Genomic DNA, 22880 nt, shown 5'->3' on the forward strand with positions numbered 1-22880 from the left:
TCTATTAGCTTCAGGTGCACAATATAATGATTCAATCTCTATGCATTACTCAGTGCTCATCACGAGAAGTGTGTCCTTAATCCTCTTTAATGATTTTACCCATCCCCATCCCCCTCCCCTCTGGCAACCCCCAGTTTATTCTCTGTATATAAAAGTGTATTTGTTTGTCTCTCCTTCGTTTATTTTGTTGAATTCCAGATATCAGTGAAATCGTATGGTATTTGTATTTCTGTGACTTACTTCACATAGCATAATCATTTCTTGCAATTTGTAACAACATGGATGAATCTAGAGGACATAAACCGTACCATATTTTATGTGACTTTTATATTAGATCTTCTAGTTAAGCCATCTTTAGTTGTCATGACTAAGAGGTTCATTTTACTACTCTTTTTGAATGGAAACTGGCATTCAGGGTCAGCCTTTCTGGATTCAAGCATTCAAGCTAAGTGGGATGAGCTAAGGATTGGCTGCACGGTTTAAAGATCCATTTCTAGTAGCTTTATCTTAATTTTCTTTAAAAATGGATAACTAGTGAAATGTTTATTTTCAGCTGAACTCTCACATATAACTATCCGATAGATAGTCACTGGGAAAGACTGTTGACTTGACACAGGAAATACATTCATTCAATTTAAATGAAATCAAATGAGATAATGTATGTGAAGCAGTAGCTAGGGGCATAGTGTATAGTAAGTGCATAGTAAATACTAGCTGTAATTGAAGTGGTTGTATTATCATTATTATCATTATTATCTCTTCCCAGCACAGTGTCGGGACTTAATAGTACCTAGTAGTGTGCAATGCATATTTATTAAAGAAAGAATGAAGGGACTGTGTGGCTGCCTGATTCTTTTCTTTTTCTCCTCACATTAAATGCTTGTCTGCTCTTATAGCCCAGGAAAAAGCTGACATAAAAATTGGCTTGCTGGAAAGTTTCTCGGCCCCATTTGTCACCTTACCCTTGGAGCCCAATTGTATGTCAACTCCATGTCCCCTCTGATGCCTGGCAGTGAGGGACAGACCACAGGTCACTTCCCTATGATCTGCTTTAGCTGCCAAGGCTCTGATCAAGCTTGGCTGATGGATGGGTGCCCTGTTGTTGTAAATGTCTCCCCGGGGTTGCTCAGGAAATGTGCCTTTGCTGTATTTTCTGGGTGGCATCTAGTGCTTGAAAGCAAGAAACATGGAAAACAAGAAGTTGGGTTTTGTCCTTCTTGAAAATCCAGTTTTAAAAGATCTATTTTGAGTTAGGTATCTAGTTTGAGAGACAGATTTTCAGATAGACCTCTCATTCCCTTCGCTGCATACCCCGCCAACGACTTGATGAAATTGTGTGCGCAGTTTGCACAGGGAGACCACGATTTTCCTGTTTTTGTATATCTGACTGTTCATTTCCCCTCTTCCCACTAATTTTTGTTTAACCTCAAAAGGGTGATGATTCTGAACGTCCTCTTCCTTGATTTGTAGCACGCGGAAGGAGTGAATGAAATGTGCGGCTCGGGGCATTGTTTCTGAAGGGAGGAGTCGTTCTCTTGGAGAGGAATCCTCCATGAGCCTGGCCGAGGCCCGGGATCTGTGTGAAGTGGACTAAGGATTTAGTAGGATGTCAACTGAGACAGAACTTCAAGTAGCTGTGAAAACCAGCGCCAAGAAAGACTCCAGAAAGAAAGGTAAGGTTGATTTGTTCCTTCCTAACTGGCTGTTGATCTGTGCAGTGCCTTGTCTCTGGAATGATGTACAGTACTGTCTTCATGATGGCATATGGTTTTTAATGGTTGCCAACTTAATTTGCTGTTTTCTGTACTTGTAGTATAATATTTAATGGCTTTCCCCTGTTGCTTGGGTAAAGTCCCAAAATTATGTTCATAACATATAAAGACCTTTTTGATATCCCTTCTCTCCATCCTTCCAGCAACATCTCTGCCTAGCGCCCTGCCCCCTATCCAACCGTGTTTACCCTCCAAGCATTGTGTCTACTGTAGTTCACTGTTGCAAAGTTCTCAAATTCTAGCAGCACCAGAATCACCTGGGAGGCTCGTTAAAACACAGATTGCTCGGTCTCATCCCCAGAGCTTTTGGTTCAATAGGTTTAAGGTAGGGCCCAAGCCTTTATTTATAACAAGTTCCCCAACAGCAATTGATGCTGTTGCTTTAGAGACCAGATGTGGAGAACGACTGGATGATCAATCCAGCCTGAAATACTTACGTTGCTGCCCAATTTTTCCTAGACTGGTTCCCTTTTATTCTTCAGGTTACTACTTACCTTACTGCCCACATGGGGTTGGTTTATTTTGTTTTTGCGGCAATAGCACTTTGTTAGTATCTCACTTTATTAAAAATGCCCTGTGTTTTTTTTCAGTTGTACTATATATTCCTTCAGAACTGGACCTCTCATTCACCCTTTAATTCCAACACTTAGAAAGTGCTTGACCCAGAGGAGTCACATACGTATCTTTTAATGAGGACTGGCACGCACAGGCTGATCATAAAGTAATTCTATCACTTTTCAGGTTTTCCAGGGAATTTGGCCCTATGGCTTTATTACCATGCCTTTCAGTGTGTTTGTCTCCTGGTTTAAATTAGGTGTAAGCAACTTCATGCTGTGTGTGTGTGTGTGTGTGTGTGTGTACACATGTGTGCATGCCTGTTCCCTGTGGTTTCAGCTCTTTCTCTCCCCCATTTTCTGAGCTGCATGGAAGAGGATTAATAGAGTTCTCTTTCAGGTGTTGAAATCTGTCAATACGGACTTGCCAACCGGGATGCACTTAGTTGCTTTGTATAGGCAGTGATTTGTTTTGAGACACTGCTGTGCCGGCCCGGTCATGTTTTGGGATGACACGTGTCTGACACTCTGTAGGAAGCACAGGACATAAATGTAATACATGTGCAGCTCCTGGACAGCCAAAACCTCAGGAAGGGTTGTAAATTTTGCTTTGGATGTTTACTTGAAACACAGATATTTTGGAAGTAGTCTATTTTATTTTCTAAAACTTAATGTAAACCTTTATGCATCATGGGCTGAGAATAATAGGAGGAAAGCAAGTGGGTGAGAAAACAGGTCTTGGGAGAACTGCTACATGGGAAGGGGGTGGGGGGAATATTGCAGACCATGATACGTACTAGAATTCAAATGCTTTTTCAGTGAAAACTGATACTTATATTTTTGCTTCAGATTTAACCTTTCCACGAAACTTGTGCTCTTGGATGCTTAATATATTAAGAATTGTATCTTACTGCATATCTTTTCATTCTTAATCTTAACATGCAAAACGAGGGGCATCCTAAGGAAAGGATTCAGGTTTCCAGAACATTGGCTCAGTTGAAGATTTGGAATGGGAGCATGAAGGTGACCTTTTTAGAACCTCCTCATTTTAATGTCTTACATGGTTCTAAAATCAGCATGATACATATGCAAGGAGTATCTGCTAGTGAGTGGCCAATACCATGGAGTCTGGGCAGGCTGACTTGGATTCAAATTCTAGCTGTGCCGCTTTCTAACTGTATGACCTTAGAATGTTACTTAACCTCTTTGAGCCTCCGTTTTCTCTCCTATAATAAAGATAGAATATTACAGACTTCACAGGCTTACTATGAAGAATGGTTGAAATAAGGTGAATTAAATACTTAGTATAGTACTTGGTGTATTACAGGATCAAAAAATCACCTTTACTTTTTTTTCCTCTTCCTTTTCTCTTGTTCATTCCCTTTCCCCTTTATCCTTCTCTCCTTACTTCTTCTTGCCCCCTTTCTTCCCTGTCATCTTTCTCCATTTCCCTTTTCTCTATTTCTCATCTCCCATTTCTGCTCTCTCCCCCTCATTTTCCTCTTCTTCATATTCATCCTCTTCATTATCTGTATTATATTGTTGTCTCCTATCCCATTCTAGAACAAGAGGATCTTAAAAAGTACATAGCTGATTTGTCCTGAAGTAAGATTTTACAATTGTTTGTAGTTATGTAACAGTGGTGAACAATATGCATTCTTGATATACTTATTTGAGTCAAGGCACCATGAAAGCACGTACATACATTTAAAAAAGAGAGAGAATGTGTCTGTAACAGGATTAATTTATTTTGTCTTCTTCAGTTTCCACTGTCGAACACTAAGTATTCCATTAAGCAAATGTTGCTGACTGGATCAAAATAAGTAGAACTTGAAAAGGAAATATTAACAGTTTATTTATTGATCTTGAATCTTGATTATAATACTGTTTACTAAACTTTTTAACTAATTCTTCCAACTCCTCTTTGATTTTCCATGGAAGCAACATACAGCCTTTTAAGTAGGTTTCTATCTTCCTCTCTAACCCTTAAGTAATTATTCTTTTTCTTGTCTTATTGCATTGGCTGGGTCCGTCAGTACAGTATTTAGTGATCGTAGGTATCCTTAACTTGATCTTCAATTAATATAAATGCTTTAAAGTTTCATGTAAGTGTGATATTTAAATTCTTACTAGAGACTTTTTTATTTTCATTCATGTATCGTTGTCTAGGAAGTATTTTTTTATAAATCCTGAATTTGCAGGTTGAATTTTATCATATGCTTTTTCTAAATTTATTTAAATGATTTACATATTTTTCCTCATAATTTATATTGTGGTAGATTTTACTGTTGCATTTTTCTAATCTTCATTTTTGAGGTAAATACTATTCGTTCATGATGTATTATTTTCTGTATATGGATTTGATTTGTTGATATTTAACTTAGGACTTTGATATCTCTATTCATCAGCATGATTGGCATATAACTTTCTTTTCTTTTTTTTTTTAAAATTTTTTTTTTTTTCAACGTTTATTTATTTTTGGGACAGAGAGAGACAGAGCATGAACGGGGGAGGGGCAGAGAGAGAGGGAGACACAGAATCGGAAACAGGCTCCAGGCTCTGAGCCATCAGCCCAGAGCCTGACGCGGGGCTCGAACTCACGGACCGCGAGATCGTGACCTGGCTGAAGTCGGACGCTTAACCGACTGCGCCACCCAGGCGCCCCAATAACTTTCTTTTCTTGAACAGTCTTTGTGCCTGGTATTTTTTTTTTTTTTTATTTAAAAAAATTTTTTTTTTCAACGTTTATTTATTTTTGGGACAGAGAGAGACAGAGCATGAACGGGGGAGGGGCAGAGAGAGAGGGAGACACAGAATCGGAAACAGGCTCCAGGCTCTGAGCCATCAGCCCAGAGCCTGACGCGGGGCTCGAACTCCCGGACCGCGAGATCGTGACCTGGCTGAAGTCGGACGCTTAACCGACTGCGCCACCCAGGCGCCCCTGTGCCTGGTATTTTAAAGTTTATAATTTCATACAATGAGTTTTGTTGCTAAGGAAACTGAGTAATATTTAAGCCTCTTTCTGGAAAAATGTATGTTTTTCTTTTTTTTTTTTTTAGTAATTTCATTTGACTTTTTAAAAGCTGCATATGCTTATTACTGAAAATTAAAAGAAACAAAGTAAGCATGAATATTACCATTAATCAAAAATAACTGCTGTTCTCATTCTAAATTAATTCCTTCTGGACTGCCTTTTCAGGATATGTGTTTGAGATCATACTGTTCATACAATTTCGTATCCTGCTTTCTTATTTCACATTATTTTTTTGTGTGTTGACATTACTCAGATTATTACATGATATTACAGGCTAGAAGAGTTTTCCCCCTTTGGCAAGATTTAGATGGTTCCTGGGGCAGATATTTTATTTCCTAAAAAAGAATACCTGACCATGTGGGTTATCTATCATGAGGGAGAGTGGCATAAAGAAAGTTGAGGCCCTTTACAATTTCTCACAAACCTACCACCCTGGTTCTTTAACCCAGGCTGTTGAAATGAAGTCAGATAGTTTCCAATACAAGTCACAAAGGGGCACATTTCACCATAAAATGCATTTCTGCACAGGCCATGTATGAGATGTAACTGGAGTATTCACAATTCAAATAAGGGAAAGCTTGAAAGTAGTAAGAAATGAAGTTGTTTTCTTCATTTCATTTTTATTGGATTGTGTCACTACACATACAGCTTGTCAAACGGTGCCTATTCCAGGAGTGGAATTTGATGAAGGACGAGAATGTATATTTTCAGGTTTGTTACCTGCCATCAAAGGGGAGAACGGTTGACACACTTCTTGTTACGGGTAAACCCAGCATTAGGCCACCCAGGAGAAGACTGTGGTAAAGGTATATGTCCCAGGATGAGCACATGAAGACGTTTCTGGGGGCATTGCCTAGAGTTTTTCAGTAGGCGCTGTCTGGTAGCTTAGTGTGGTAGGAAGAGCACTAACTTTGGAGTCTGACCTGATTTTAAATTCTGACTCTTTTCCTTCTCTACTGTGTAACCAGAGATCTGTTATTTAGCCTCTTTGAATCCTGTTTTTAAGAGTGTGTGTGTGTGTGTGTGTGTGTGTGTGTGTGTGTGTGTGTGTAATACATGTCATCTGAAGGGGGAGGGAGATATCATGGGTTAAGGTCCAGCTAGGGATCTGCAACATAGCAGCTGCCTGGTCAGTGTTAGCTTTTCTGCCCTCTTCCTTCTGAGATCACAGTTCAGCACTGTCTTCTGATCCTCTAGAAACATGTGGAAATAAACTTATTCACTTTCCTTATATTTATATGAGAGTTAAATCCAAGGACCATTAGTTAACAAAACAACAACAACAAAATGCTACCTTATTTCCTCCTTGAAAGATTTGGCCACAGCAATCAAAGCCCTGAGGAGTCTAGGAGAATTTGGTTGTCCTATGGCAGATACCTTAGCTTTGGAGCCACATCAAGCTGAGTTTGAACCATGGCTGTGTGCCTAAGTGTGAACTCTCAGGAGGTTTCTTAGAAAATTCTGGTTAAGGAATGGTTTCAGTGATGCCATACTCAGGGTCTAATCCCTCAACTACGCAGTTACCTCCAGAAAATATCCTGTTAACCCTGGCTTACCGATTAGGAGCTTATAAAGTGCTATCATATCCATCATCTGATTGGATCCTTAGGACTTAATTTTTTTTGTAATGTTTTATTTATTTTTGGGAGAGAGAGAAACACAGGGTATGAGCGAGGGAGGGGCAGAGAGAGACAGAGACACAGAATCTGAAGCAGGTTCCAGGCTCTGAGCTGTCAGCCCAGAGCCTGACGCGGGGCTCGAACTCACAGACCGCGAGATTGTGACCTGAGCCGAAGTCAGACGCTCAACCGACTGAGCCACCCAGGCACCCCGAGGACTTAATTTTTTAAAAAATTCTCTTGATCAAGCCTGTGGTGCAGAGCTGCTGTTTCATCGCCTCTGCCCGGTGCTCTTGTGCTGTGGCAAAGCTGCCGGTAGTCTGTCAGGACACTGGGCCTGGGCTTGCACCTCAGGCCTGCCGCTCTAGGTCCTTCCACTGCCTCAGGGCACTTCCACTTTTCCAGCTTCTGTTTCTTCAGGCACCAAACGGATGTGAAATTATATTTGCTCGACCAAGTCTGAAACCTAGATGAAGCAGTAATTAATTAATTAGGTTTTTTGTCCACAACTATTTATCCAGCTCCAGCTGTGAACCCTGCCTGTGCTGTGTTCTGTGAGGAGAGAGAACTATCTGGAAAGTAGACTGACTGCAGCTGGTTCCTGTAGTCAAAGAACTTCTACCTCAAGAAGGTCCTTCTGGTTTTTAGAGGTCTCATCCTTCCTTAAAAAGATATATTTTTCCCTACTTGGCTACTTGTATTCATTCTCAGCCTACAACTATTCATAAAATGTATGTTCTGTTTTTACCCCGAATTTCTATTGTTATTTAAAATATTGTGTGCTCGGGGCACCTGGGTGGCTCAGTCGGTTGAGCTTCGGCTCAGGTCATGATCTCACAGTTTATTTTCTGTGAGATAATAACAGGGGCTGAGTTCGAGCCCCGCGTTGGGCTCTGTGCTGACAGCTCAGAGCCTGGAGCGTGCTTCAGATTCTGTGTCTCCCTCTCTCTCTGCCCCTTCCCTGCTCATAGTCTGTCTCTCAAAAATGAATAAACGTTAAAAAAAAATTTAGAAAAAAGTAAAATATTGTGTGTTCATCATAATTAAGAAAATTCTTACTAAACTCTTTTCATGCCTTTCCTTACCAAAAGCAAGTGAATTTTCATCTTAATAAACACAAAGGCCACAATATTCTAGAAGTCTCTATACACTGAAACATGAGAAAGTTCTCTAGAAATCGAAGAACATGAAAGGTTTTTAGGAGTTAGCATTTGGGGGCTAGTCGGAACCTCTTGCTCACAGATGAGCTCTCATCAGAAGGAGTTGCTGACTTTCACTTGGTTACTCAGGAGCAGAGTCAGGGCTGGAACCCAGGAACGGGTCCCCAGGCTGGTGTTCCCTCCAGCTCCTCAGATTGCAGACAACTTACCTTCTTAGGACTAACTTCTTGGTAGTATGTTTGCTCCCTCTTCTTTACACTGAAGACTCCTGGAAGAGGTCATGCTTTAGAATTAGATGATAGTAAGTTTGATTTTAAGATTTCACACGGTTTCGACTTGTGTATCTCAGGCTAGCTACTTTACCTTTCTTTCTTTTTTTTTAATGTTCATTTGTTTTTGAGAGAGAGAAAGAGCTAGCAGGGGAGGGGCAGAGAGAAAGACCTAGAATCTGAAGCAGGCTCCAGGCTCCACACTATTAGCACAGAGCCTGATGCCGGGCTTGAACCCGTGGACCAGGAGATCATGACCTGAGCTGAAGTCGGATGCTTAATTGACTGAGCCACCCAGGTGCTTCTAGCTACTTTATCTTTCTGAGCCTCAACTTCTTCTATAAAATGGGGATAATGATGCCTATCTTGAAGTGTTGCAATGAGGATTACACAAGTGAATGATTTACAGCCCCTACCTGCCATAATTCTCTGTGCATAGACTGAGGAAAAGGAAACTTTCCCTTTCCTTCCAGCCCCCAGTTCTGCTGCCAGCCCCAAGAGGCAGCACTTCTCCTAGTGCTCTAGAACATAAAGAAAAGTAGAAGGTACCCTCTTCTCCAGAGGCTCGTGGGGGAATCCCTGAGAAAAAGGAATTGGACCATCTTCAAATGAATGCTGGCTTCAATAATAACAGAGAAGTCAACAGGAAATACAAAGGAGAATGGAGCATGTTGTTAAGCCACAAACATTTATTAATAGATATCATTTATTGTGTGCTTCCTGCGTGCTAGCCATTGTAGATAAATTGCCCCTAATGAACCCAAATCTTACATCACCCCGTGGAACACGTGAGAAAATAATGTTCAGGGAGGCCAGGAGACTTGCCCTAAGTCAGGTGGTTTGTCTGCATAAGCTAGAAAGTACTAGGGCTGCCGGATATTAATATCTGTGAGGTCTTCCCTGAAAACGTGCTTTGGGTTTGCCCTGTGCCCTGTGCCCTGTGTGTATGGGTTGCAACGGGTCACCAAAGCATTTCTGAGGGCTGAGGAATCTGAAAAAATGACAGGGGCTACACTCTTTTTTTGGTTGTGGAAGGCATGGAAACAGATTAGCCACATCATGTAACTTTATGGCACCATTCTGTCTTGGCAGAATGTTTTGGATCTTGGTGAGCTAATTGTTCTCTACTGACCCTGTGATTTGCGGGCTTTGGAAATTCAAAATCAAGGATTTAATTAAAAGATGATGTCAATTTCTCTGAGGCTGATCCATAAAGCTCTTGGGCTGAGGTGTTGGGAGGGAGGGAGGGAGGGAGTACCGTTTTGGGTCAAGAAGTCCAGTTCTTTATGTAAGACTGGCTGTCAGGTTGTATGATGTGTGGTGGGGAAAGACTTCTGTAGTCTCTTTGAGCACATGGCCTTGGATTTATTATGGGACACATCACTCATTGTGGTCATTCCCTGAAGACAAACTCGTTTCAGGTTTCATTGGTGACTTAGTTCAGGGACTCATTTTAACTGGTTCCCTTCTAAGAAGTCAGGCTTTTTTCAAACCCTTCTTCGTACCTCCTTCCTCCTTGAATGTATTGTGTAACCCCAGCAGCACAGAGTACCCCAGTACCACAGGGGACAGCACGCCACGCAAGCCCACTGCTGTTTGCTCCCTGTCTCCTGCTGTGTCACTCTGCCTCCTCCCACCCTGAGCCACACTGAGCCTTAGATCCCAGGACTCTCTTCTGTGACGTCTGTGTCTCCTGCTCCTTCTACCTGGGTCATCCTTCTCACCCTGTCTCTTCACTTGGCCAGCTCCTAGTCATCCTTCAAAACCCAGCAACCGTCATTGAGCCATCATCCTTGACGTTTTGAGCTTCAAAACAGCGTTCTGAATTAGTCACTGCCATCAGCCCCTGTAACCTCCTGAATGCCTCCCAAAGTCTTTCATTCTGTCTCTCCTTGCTGCCCCTCTCCCAAGTGCAGCGCAGGCTACCTCTCTCCGCCATCTAGATTGTTCTCACACCCTCCTAAGTGGTATTCAGGTTTTCAGTATTTTCCACCTCTGCTGTTATGGACACCACTCACTAATGTGAAGATGCGATCAGGTCTCACCTCTGCTTCAGACGCCTCAGTGAGCAGCTCTGAGTGCCCTCAGGGTAGAGCCCCTACTCCCCCGCTCCTTGTAGCATAAAAGAGGCCTTGCCTGGTCTGACACTTCCTTATCTTTCTGGTCACATCTCTCAGTGCTCTTCCATAATGGTAGTCCATTCGGTGGTGTGACTGAATTAATTTCAGTTCCCTGATCATACCATGTGATTTTTTTTTTTTTTTACATTTGGAATTTGGCAAATGTTGTTTCATCTCCAAATAATGTGTTTTCCTTTATTCTTTTCAGAGCGAACTCCACTTATCCTTTAGTTTCAAATTAGATATTCTTGTCTGCAGAAATGCCTTGGTGACCTGTTGTAACACATACACACAGCCCCCCAGTTGTGGGTCATGACTATTTTGTGTGCTCTCGAATGTCTCATTTTGTTCACCATAGTATATGTTTAGTTGTCTTTGTCTTCTGTATCACTCATTAGGCTGGGGGTCCTGTGATGGCAACATGTCTGTCTCATTACCTACTTCATTTCTACCACTAAGTACAATGTTGAAAGATGTAGGTATGCCACAATGTTGGTTGAATGAATAAGTGAGTGAATGAATGAATTCATGACTAAGAAAGCCTCATTTAGCTGGATTTGTGAGTGGGTTCCATAGTACCCTATCCTCATTCGAAACATGACACTTGCCATGTTTCCTTTATAATTTTTGGCTTATTTTTCTGTCTCTGCCATGAGCCACGAATTCCTAGCACAGCACTCAAAACATGATAAGTACTCAATAAGTGTTTGTTGAATTGATTATCATAAAGTGTGGGAGAGAATGATTTGCACAAGGAGAAAGAAAATTACAAAACACAAACATCTCCCCTAAATGCTGGCTCTTGAGATTCTTATTATGTGGCTTTGAAAATTCCTACCATTCTGTGAACTGCTTCTTCTTTTGTGATGTGTGTCCAATCACGTCTGGTGCCGTAATTTAGCGTGATGTGGGCCATATTGGTAGTAAAGCTATAAGATTTGCCATATTAGTTCATGCCACTGCTTCATTAAGCTCAGTGTGCTGCCTGTGTGGCAGTGGCTGGGCTTGAATTTTGATGTTTAGAAGAACAAAGCTCTTATTCCTCCAAGTCCTGTGAGTCAGGTAAGGGTACACACCTTTGTAGGGTTGGAAGTCTTTATCTTTGCAGATAATCAGCAAATGCCCCAGAGCATGAGGTTTTATTATCCACTATGATTTGCTGAATGAGCAGTGTCCCTATGTGTGTTGGGATATCAGCACCCTTTCCTATTGAGACAAAGTGTCTAGGATGGTCAGAGTGCATGTGTTGTAAGACCGAGTGATTCTGCATAGTCCATCAAAAGAGCACACGTAGAAAAAAGGCAAAAGAGAGGGTGTGGTGGAGGTGAAATGTTGGCTCATTTAAGCTCGAAAACCACCTTTAGACAAGTGTTCCCATTTTATAGGAGAGTCGACTAAGGCTCAGACGAATAGCTTGCCTGAAGTCCATGAAACTTGGAAATAAAGGAATCCATTTATATCTAGATCTCTCTGATCTCAGAGCCTGCCCGTGTGCTTACCACTGGACTAAGAAGCTCCCTACTGAATTGTGTGTCTTCTTACCAAATACCAAGTAATGCTCACACTGAAAGACATCTTCCTACAGATTCCAGCAGAAGCACTGTTAGGTTGAAATGGCCACAGCAGGAGGAAGGAATCATGGCAGATGGTAGAGATAGAAAGGGAGTTGGAAAGGCAGAGGAAACTCTGGGTGTTCACACCTCTTCTCTGGCAGGGGGGAGGTTGCCATATACAAGGGTTCCACATGATTGATGGGGAAACATTTCCCTTCTAAAGAGGGTGCCAGTTATTCTATGTTTTCCAGATATAAAAAGGTAAAGATGAGGATTTTGAACTGTGAATACATCAAAATGCATTTCTAGATCATAGTTTGGAACAACCAGTCCAGTTTTGCAAATGCCCTGAAGCGATGAGTATCACCATTGGCCCACTTCACCTCCCAGTGGGCATTCCCATATCAGAAATCATCATGAGAATGCTGGTGAGGAGGGTAGCTACTGTTTATCAGCAATTATAAAATGTCAGGTAGTGTATTTAAACCTTTACGTGTGTTTTCTCTTGGACAACCCTTTGAGGAAGCTCTTTTTTTTTTTTTTTTTAAATCCCGTGTTTACTGATGAGGAAGTAGAAATTAAAGAACTAAAACAAAGTCAATGCCACCACTCTAGACCCTATGCTCTCAACAGCCCTGCAGTTCTGCCTAACTCATCCATTTAGCAAGTATCACATGCACCTTCTATGTACCTGGCGCCTTCTGAGCGCGTTGACCTGCTTGGCTCTCCCTGAACATGCATGGGTTTTCTCCGGCTCTTTCTCTTCTCTCCACCTGGAAAAAAATCGCCCTAATCTCTTAGCTGGCTGCCAAGGCCTACTTGATCCTAAGATCCAGTTCAGATGGTGCTTCTATGAGGCTCTTTCTTAGCATTTTCTTCTTCCCATGGAATTAAGCCTTCCTTTCCCCATGATTCTCAACATGTTGTTTTGTTTTTTTTTTTAATTTTAATCCAGATAAAGCTTTTATGTCTTTCTTGCATCAAGTAGGATTGCACTTACACACCTCCCTTCCTCACTAGGTTGTATTTTAAGCAGAGACTTGATGGCCGGGACTGTGTCTTGGGGATCATTATATCCTCTCAAAGCTGGGACAGGGAAAATTTATTGAAGAGTTGTCAGTGCCAAAAATGGGAAACGACATTAATTGCACGACTACTAAATGCAGGCAGAGAACACAATGAGCATATGAGAATCTGTGAGGTTGGTAATACCCCCATTTTGCAGATGAGGAAACATACTCATGGAAGCTCAAAATATGTTCAAGGTCACCTGTCTTGTGCATGGAAGAACAGGAATTTTTAAACTTAGCTTCTAAAGGATCCAAAGCATGGGATCTTTCTGCTGTACTATGCTGTTTTCCAGCAGTGGCCATCAAATAAAACTTCAGTGAAAGCTCAATTCCTGGGGGTCTCTGTCCTGTTGTAAAGTGGCAGCAATATTTGCAATTTACTTTTATAAAGAATTTATATATCATCATTGTAGATTCTCTTCCCTCAGATTGGGGGCTGTCATCGCTTGAGTTTTTCAATTCCCCTGCCTGGCGGTGCTGCTCTAGGGAGAACTTGCATTCCGATTGTTAAACCACAGGCAAGAAAAGCCATGCAGGAACTCGCATTGGAAGAAGCCCAGCAGATGATGAATAGCAGACCTGAATCTTATCATGTATTTCAGGATGATGTACGGGACTGTTGGAAACTGCCTTTGACAAATGTGCACGGGAAGGGGAATTATCTCCCACAATGAAAAATGTTCTTATTATGTGATCCTAAAAAGGATCAGGACCCCTATCATTGGGAAAATGATCATCCCCGTATCCCTTATTAACAGCGATATGGAAGCATGTGCTAAAGACATTGGACATTGGACTGAAGCCGTGATGGATAGCCATGAGTGCTAAATCCGGTCGGGCTTATAAAAGGTGGCTTGATGCTTGATAGCAGGTGGGAAATGTGCAACTCACTGAGGTTGCTTTTAGCCCTTGCTTCATGAGGCTCTGCAAGACTTGTTCTTGCTATCTTAGCCAAGTACCCAGTGGCTTTTGGTCAGGCTAAACGCTATGATTAAACAGTAGGAGTTTGGCAATATACGTTTGTAGGAAATAAAACCATTTCCATAAGGAGGAAAAGACAGGCATTTTAAATATTTAATCTCACCATATTTTCACATGCATATGTGAAAACCTACAGTCCTAGAGATTCACTAGCCTGTCCAAAGCTAGAAACTAGCAGAGTGTGGATATAAAGCTGAACGGTGTGATTTCAAAGTCTATGTGCTTTGTAGACCAAAGTGGCTTTTAGTAAATAACCTCCTGGTTGGAGTTCAAAATGGTAGAAATAGAAACGAGTGAATGCATATGTGAAGGTCCTTACTGCAGCCTTTAGCACACAGTGGATGTTCAAGAAATGCTAATCAAATCAAGAATTGTCAACACAAATTAATTTTATTAGAGGTTGTGTAATGATTGTTGAGTTCCTTCCTTTCTTTCCTCCTTCCCTCTTTCCTTCCTTCATTGCTTCTTTCCTTTTCTGGGTGTTTGCTAAAACCAAGCAGGGTGTTGGCCACAGAAGATTGTAAACAAGTCTGAGCTTAGGGAACTTAAGATCTGTACGAAAGACAGACAACTGAGAAATAATTATAGTTCATTGCAGTAAGTTGAAATCCCAGAGCAGAGATAACCAGCTATCCAAGGACTTCCCAGAGGTGGTGCACTTAAATAAAGATTCTTGGAGTGCCGATTCATTACTTTTTTTTAGTTCAATGGGTGCTTTGTGAAAGATCTTATGTTATTACAGACATTGTCTACCCATTAGATTTAAATCCCTAGTTGTCAAAAATAAATCCTACCTTGTCCTCCAGTGAAAGGAAGACCAGCAGATCAGAAATCTTGCTCCTCCTTACTTCTAGAGTAAAAGCACTGTATGCACATTTTATTCTTTCCTATTACCTGTAGGACCAGGCACATAGTATGTGTTCATTAAGCATTTGCTGAACAATAGAGTAGCCTAGATGAGACAGGTAATTCTTTGGCCTTTGGCCTACATTTTCCTAGAATCAGTAATTTATATTCCATTAGTTTTCCTTTGATGTTTTAAAGTAATGATTACTGTGGCTTCTCCTCCTGCTCTCTAAGTTATAGATTGCAAATAGATTTTTGTGTAATTTGCCAATGTGGGTCGATTTCAATGGCTGTTTCAAGCACTGCATAGAGGATTCTGAACTCCCAGCTCTGAGTGAGAAGAGTTAACATTCAGACTTATTTTCTTTCAGTCTTTTTTTTTTTTCTGCACACGCGTGTGTGCATACAAACATGCAAACACGTGCATTCTTGTGTGATCCTCCTGGGTGTTTGATTCTGCATTACTTTTTCAGTAAAATCTTACAATTTAAGCCATTCCCATGTCACTCTAAATTTTGGAATTATCCGTTTTAAAAAGCTGGGCAATCTCCTTTTCCTTAGCTTTTATTTGCAAGACCTCCTTCCAAAACCTTCTGTCATGGTTGCATTTTTCAATGGCTCCTTCCTAAATTTGCCAAATCTCACTTAAGCTGTGGCACACAGAACTGCTTTCAGTAGTTGATGATTCATTTCTGTTTTCATCCCTGAACTGATGCAAATGTTTATCATCTGCATTTCGTGGCTGGGGGATGGTGCTAACTTCTTCCCTGCCGTGGAAAGAGAAGTAGACCTTCTGGTGGGCCCCTCTTTGTGGGTGTGTCACCAGTGGGGGACACCACGCCAGTAAAGCCTTGGAGTTAAGATTTGCTGATGGATGCCTCTTTGCTTGAGCGATGTTTGCAGCTCAAATCTTTTAACCTCAGCTTTATCAACTTTAATATGTTGTCCTAGTGCCTTGATTTTTTGGTTCATCTGTTTTAATGTGATGAAATGTAAAAACCAAGCTCAGCCTGGTCCTCTTACAATGACTTTAGGGGTTTTCAGCTGATGGCCTATCCTTCGTCTGTAAGGATTCGAATTTTAAGCAGCCAAAAATACATTTTCCTGGTATCTGTCATCAAGTGATTAGTGCAACTATTTAGTTCTGGTCGTCTTTCCCATTCTTGGTAGATTTATTTTCTCTTCTTAGAATTCTCCTGCCGCCCTCTCTGTCTGGGAGACTGGAGATGTCATTTAAACATTGCTTATTAGGATTCCATTATTTGTCTCTCATATACAGTCAGCTAAATCAAAAAGTCAGACAGTGTTTTTAAATTGCAAATTTAAATGACAATTTATAGACCAGGTCTGCTGGAAATTTTCTGTCCTTGGCATCCATCATTGCTTGCGTGTATATAGCTTTATGCTCACTCTCTTTCTCTCTCTTTTTATCTTCTTGAGAGCACAGCACACATATCCATCAGAAGGATCAGAAATGCTTGCAATCAAACAAAAACTGCACTAAAGATCTTGAAAGGAAATGAAGACAAACACCCTATCCCAGACCTTACTTGCATATTCGTTCTCTTCCTCCCCCTTCCCCCTACCCTCTCCTCTTAAATAGGAAACTTGCATTGGTCACATTTTTAAAAAAGTATCGAAGCACCTGGTTTAGATTCAAATAAAATTAACATTCTGCAAAGGCCTGAAAAATGCTAGATATTGTTACCTCAATTAATTTGCACAATAGACCAATGATAATGACACTATTATTAAGAATGGTGTGATAGCTAATATTTATTGAGCACTTACCATACAGTAGGCACTGTTCTGTGTGTTTTATTTGCCATAACTCATTTAAGATAATAATATGTTGATTCCTAGAAGAGGAAGCTGAAGTTCATAGGAGTCGACTTGCCCAGGGCCCAAATCTTGAGTGAGGGATGGAGCTCCTGCTTAGACTTAGAACTCTGTCTACCACACTAGCGTCTATTTTTATTTTCAGTAAGAAAACTTGGGGCCTACTTAGTATGTCTATTTCATAAGAATGACAGGTGGAAAAGTTGTCTAACTATGCCTTGCTGAGTTTTAATTTTTAGCAGATTGGGTTAGAAGGGGGGGCTTTAAACCTTGAAATCATCTTCTTTTATCGGTCCATTTTCTCTGGGATCAGAGTAGATGGCAAAGCATTATGATCTTCCATTTCAAAGCTGAAGGATTATCCATCTCGATGGGTGAAATCATCTTTAAAATCCTTCTGAAGCCGGCTATAGAGGTTGGTACGTTTCAGAAAATGCCTGTTGTACCCAGTAACTTTGATGATGAAAATGAACAGCGTGAAATTTGCATCTCGAGGGCCCCTGTTTAGTACGTGGTTCCGCTGCATCCACATTGTGTCCTATGTTTCCTTTTACAACAGAGCCTGGAGTTCTGCCTTTCAGCCTCTGCTCACCAGGCTCCACTGTCAGCAGCAGCTGGGGGAGCCAGGGCTGGTGGGGTTCCAATCTGATGTAGGAGGTAGGGACAGGGAGAGATGGAAGGACTTCATCGTGCCTGTGAGAAGACATGGAAAGGGAGCTAGAGGAGGCCAGGGGAGCCGTCAGACCACAATGAAGGTTTGAGCCTCAGTGGAAGAGGGAGAGAGGAAGGAGGGAGAGCTTGAAGATAGGAAGGAGAGAGGGAAGGAAGGAGAGGGGAGGGAGGGAAGGAAGGAAGGAGGAATGGAAGGGAGGAAGGAAGGAGGGAGAGATTGAAGGAAGGAAGGAGAGGGGAAGGAAGGAAGGAGAGAAGAAGGAAGAAGGGAAGGGAGGAAGGAAGGAGAGAAGAAGGAGGGAGAGATTGAAGGTAGGAAGGAGAGAGGGAAGGAAGGAGGGAGGGAGGGAAGGAAGGAAGGTATGAAGGAAGGAGGAGAGAAGGAGGGAGAGAAGGGAGGAAGGAAGGAAAGGTGGAAGCATCTCAAATTTCAGCAAGGTCATGGTCATTGTGGAGTCCTTGAGCCAAAGCCACTCATCAGAGGAGGCCCTGCCTCCTGGGACGGGGCCCCTGAGTATCCATGCTTGCTCAGTCATTAGCTTGGAGCAGCCTGTGGGAAGCATGGTCTTGGTGGAGACGTGGAATGGAGTTCTGAGTGCAGCGGTTGGGATTGTTTTCCTGCAAGTCGGCAAGATGCATCCTCATGGCCCCCCATTGCGCCAAACTGAAAGCCAAGGTACCTAAATAATTCAACCCTCCTAACTTCTTCAGTCTTCTGCCGTGCGGTGCAAGGAATAATTCAGATTCTTCCCTCTGTGTCACCATATGCCCCTCAGGCAAGGGTGAACACATGCTGGTTAAAAGGAGGTGCTGATTGATGTTGGGACCTTGGATTCTCTGGCCAGTTAGTCTAGCAGTCCCCAGAACATTGTGTCCTTTTGCAGCCTGCAAGGCCTGCAAAAAGGGGATTGAAAGCAGCTGTTGGATTGGTAGCCTGAGAAGGAAGAGGCCCTCTTTGCACCAAGTGATCTCCCCACACCTCTTTTTGTGTCACAGGCAAAAGCAGAATGCTCATCCTATCATGCCCCTGCTCCACCACCAGTGCCAGGAAGGCCACAGAGTCCCATTTCTGGAACATATTTGTGATGGCCAGCCTGCCTGGGGGCTTATTTAAGTAGATTCCACGAACCCTCACAACAACTGGTGAGGCCAGTGTTCCTCACATCATAGCCTAGTGATTGCGTCCCTGCCTTCAGAATTCCACATTGATCCTTCACAGCTCTGCCATTTATTAATGGCAGTTATCTTGGGCAGTTTCTAAGTTCTGTAAGCCTTCATTTTCTTACATGTAAAATGGGAGTGATGGGACCTCTCTCTCTCTCTCTCTCTCTTTTTAATGTTTATTTATTTATTTTGAGGGAGAGAGGAAGGGAGGGGTGGGCATAAGCCCAGCGTGGGGCTCTATCCCACAAAGTGTGAGGTCAGAACCTGAGTCGAAATTAAAAGTCACTTAACCGACTGAGCCACCCAGGTGCCCTGGAACCTGTCTCTTAGGGAGAGAATTCAAACCACATGCAATCATCCGTGTAAGGGCTTCAGCAAAGTGTTCCACATATATGTGCTAGCTTGCTGCTCTTCTAGCTATGGGAAAACCAACGTCCCATGTGTCATGGCCGGTTCTTGCAATTGTAAGGTTTGTGGGAGTTGGGCTGAGCAAGCCTGCGTGTATACGTCCATCCCTGCCTAGCTCTGTGCTGCAGGTGGGGGGAAGGGGGAGACACCACCTGCCCCTTTCCTGCCTTCTAGGAGGTTACAACTTAGTGCTCAATGTTATTTGTTGGTTCGCAAGCACACCATGCTACTTTATGGCTTCGTGCTCAGCTTTCACGTTGGTCTTCCTCCAAAATCATTTGTTGTTTGGAACAGAACGTGCTCATAAAAGAAGCTGTCTGGAAGGCTGGGCATCCTGAGGGTCTGCAGCCCAGCACTGAAAAGTCAAGCAGTCATGTATCTCCCGTCATCTCTCCAGAGTTACTTTGCTTTTTCCCAGATCCACTTCTTGGTTCTCTCTCTCTCTGCATTCAGGGCTTGCCTTGGTCACTTTGCTCATACCCAGCTTTACTGGCTTCTCCATTCAAAATCTCAAGGAAAACTGAGTCACAGGGTCCTCATTCCAGATCCAGGGCAGAGTGAAATCTGTGAGGCTCAGTTCACCTGTGACATTGGTCGCCCCTGGGCTGTTCAGGAGTTAGGGGCATATAATGGACAGTTAGTGCTGTGGGTGATGGGTGGGGATCAGTATGCAAAGTAGTGAGACATGGACTGAATGGGTACAACTGTCAAAATGACTGAGCTTAGATGTCCCTTCCTGCAGGAAGTTTTCCTGGACCCAGCTGAACAAGGATAGTTAGGCCCTCCCCTGGGCTCTTCTGATTCTGGGCACTGGCCTCTATTATAGCAGCTCTCAGGATGTGCTATACTTACCACAACCCGAGTCTGTCATCACACCAGAGTGTGCCTCCCAAAGGTAGGGATGGGATCCAGTTTGTCTTTGCAGACCCCACTAGTATCTCAGTACCTGCCACCCAGCAAGTACTCAGTAAATGGTTTATAGAACTGAGGATCGTCAGGAAACCGACAAATAATTGTACCACAGAATGAGAATTACTTCCCAATAACACCACGAAGCAGTTGCTTTGCCAAAAAAAACAGCCGTCCTCCCTGCCCCACCCTCACCCCCGCTCCCCAAGGTGCGGTAAACATCCACGGGGACAGAAGCAGAGCTCAGACGGCCGCCTTTCATGTACAGTCATGCTCTGTGTCTTTGATCCCAAACTCCTTTAGGTATTGAGTCTTAAAGAGCCTGCTGCAGCTACCCACTTAATAGCCATCCGGCACCCCACGCATTAATGCCAATTAGCCTGGGAAAGATGAAAACTTTGGGGACTTAATGAGCTGAGTTGGCACCTGTTCACTCAGCCCTCCGGCCTACGTCTCTTCAGCTGCTTAAACCAACTGGATGGTGTCACTTTTAACCTTTCTGGGGAAAGGCTTACAAAGGCATTTTTGCTTTTGGTTGTCTTCAACTTTGACTTCACTTTGGGTGACTGACCTAAAGATTTTGGAGTGACAGGCTTCAGAAGCATTGTTTGAGGCCATACCCGCACCCCACCACCCCAGACCCTGCCCCGTAGAGCTGAGGGGCAGAGACTAAGGCAGTGCAAGTTGGGAAGACAGCCCAGGTGTGACAGGGCCAAGCGCAGTGCGTGGCTCAAAGTTACCCAATGAGTGTTGGAGGAGGAACTGTCTACCGGCACCCTGCAGTGTCCCAGATCAGGGCGTCTGCTCCATGAGGACCCACGGTGCCTGTGGCAGTGTGACCGCACCTCCACCGGTGCCTGACACGTGGTAGGTACCTGGGATATACTTGTTGCATGAGCAACTGAGCAAATGATGAATAGTAATTAAGAGCTCCAGCGGGAGAGAGACCTGGGTGTGAATCCCGCTTCTCCCACTACTGCACATTGTGAGCATAGGCAGTTTGTGTCCATCTCTCTCACTCTTGGGTTCAATCCTTGATCGAGGAGACCAGTGCTTGCCACACTTTGGGCCTTAAATGTAAAGCACTTACTTAGCACAGTGTCTGGCACACAGTAAGTACTCAACAAACTCAATTTTATTAATTATTAATAATTTAATTTAATAAATAAATTATTATTTATTAATAATTTTATTATTAATGGCGTAACTTTATTTTTTTTTAAGTTTATTTTGAGAGAGAGGCAGTGTGAGTGGGGGAGGGTCAGAGAGAGAGGGAGAGAGAGAGAGAATCCCAGTCAGGCTCCACACTGCTAGTGCAGAGCCCGATGCGGGGCTCAAACCCACAAAGCTGTGAGATTATGACCTGAGCCGAAATCAAGAGCTGGACGCTTAACCGACTGAGCCACCCAGGTGACCCTGGAGTAACTTTAAATAAAGTGCTTGACGGGCGCCTGGGTGGCTCAGTCAGTTAAGCGTCCGACTTCAGCTCAGGTCATGATCTCGCGGTCCGTGAGTTCGAGCCCCGCGTCGGGCTCTGGGCTGACGGCTCAGAGCCTGGAGCCTGCTTCCGATTCTGTGTCTCCCTCTCTCTCTGCCCCTTCCCCGTTCATGCTCTGTCTCTCTCTGTCTCAAAAATAAATAAAACGTTAAAAAAAATTAAATAAAGTGCTTGATGCCCACATCTTAGTGCCTTCATTTATAAAATGAAAATGTTGGGGCGCCTGGGTGGCGCAGTCGGTTAAGCGTCCGACTTCAGCCAGGTCACGATCTCGCGGTCCGTGAGTTCGAGCCCCGCGTCGGGCTCTGGGCTGATGGCTCAGAGCCTGGAGCCTGTTTCGACTCTGTGTCTCCCTCTCTCTCTGCCCCTCCCCCGTTCATGCTCTGTCTCTCTCTGTCCCAAAAATAAATAAACGTTGAAAAAAAAAAAAATTTAATAAAATGAAAATGTTTCTGCCTGCTGTATGGTTCATATGCTGTATTCCTGTATGAGGAATAATATGATATGGTGAACAAAGCAACGTGCCTGACCTGGGCTCAGTGCCCCATAAATGGTGATAAATGGTGGGTGATGCTCTTCCCATCAGGTGAAAGCTTGAAGGGCTCAGAAGGTGGCCACCCATCTCTTGGGGTAGTGTGCAGGGAGAAGGGGGCAGGCTCGGAGAGGGGCTTGTCTGTAGCCCCGGCATGTGACAGGTGCTTGCGTGGACAGACACAGTGCTCTGGCCTTCTTTTGCCTTTCACCTTGAAAGAACTCAGGCTTTTCAAAGGGATCCTAGGCTATATTATCAGACTTTTACCTAGCACGCTGTTCTTTTCAGCAGACTGACTTTCATAATTCTGATGACCAAATGCCAACCCTTCTTTACCAAAACCCCCTTAATCCTTTGATCTTGTCTCAGTCACAAGAAATGATTGTCTGCTACATCTTGCCATACATGATTTAGAGAGGATTACTGAGCAACCTCAATCCGTCCCTAACCTTCCCCTCCCCCACCAGCAGGCACTTCCTCATGTGAAATCCTCCAAGGCGTCCCCCTCCTCCGCGCCCCCCCCCCCCCCCGCCCCTGGGAAGTATCCTTGGAAAGAAAAGAGCTAAGCAAGGCAGCTGGGGCAGGGGCACCAAGCATCTCAGGGGAAGAGGTTGAAAGGAATATTCCAAAGGGAGGATGGGAGTAAGTGTGGATATACTAGATTGTCAAGTGAAAGAAAACCAACCCGGTGGTTCAGGGTAAGCAGAAGCACGCCAGGGCCTGGCAGTCAACAAAGCACCACTATAGGTGCCATCTGGCAGGACCCTTGAGTGAGGTCTCTGAGGGGGTGGGGCCTGGCATAGCAACTCTAGGATGTTCTTACGCAGTGGAGATACGGGTTGTGTGGCTGGCCTGTGGTCACTTGGGGAGCGATGGCATC

General features: G+C 43.4%; 1 protein-coding gene across 4 annotated transcripts in view; it reads left to right on the forward strand.

Annotated features, from left to right (window-relative positions):
- The first annotated feature begins 1600 nt into the window (after positions 1-1600).
- The window catches only part of DAB1 (DAB adaptor protein 1), a 268176-nt gene continuing 246896 nt past the window's right edge, over positions 1601-22880 (forward strand). For 3 of the 4 annotated variants that reach the window (XM_047085081.1, XM_047085082.1, XM_047085083.1), the window contains exon 1: positions 1607-1673. In XM_047085081.1, coding sequence (XP_046941037.1) covers positions 1607-1673 — 67 coding nt within the window. Of the gene's footprint in view, positions 1674-22880 lie in introns of all 4 variants that reach the window. The other variant, XM_047085084.1, reaches the window with a different exon arrangement.

Source organism: Lynx rufus, unplaced genomic scaffold (genome assembly GCF_022079265.1).
Source record: "Lynx rufus isolate CCGP_SWC_20201006 ecotype Redwood Valley unplaced genomic scaffold, mLynRuf1.p SCAF_2, whole genome shotgun sequence".
Lineage (NCBI taxonomy): Eukaryota > Metazoa > Chordata > Mammalia > Carnivora > Felidae > Lynx > Lynx rufus.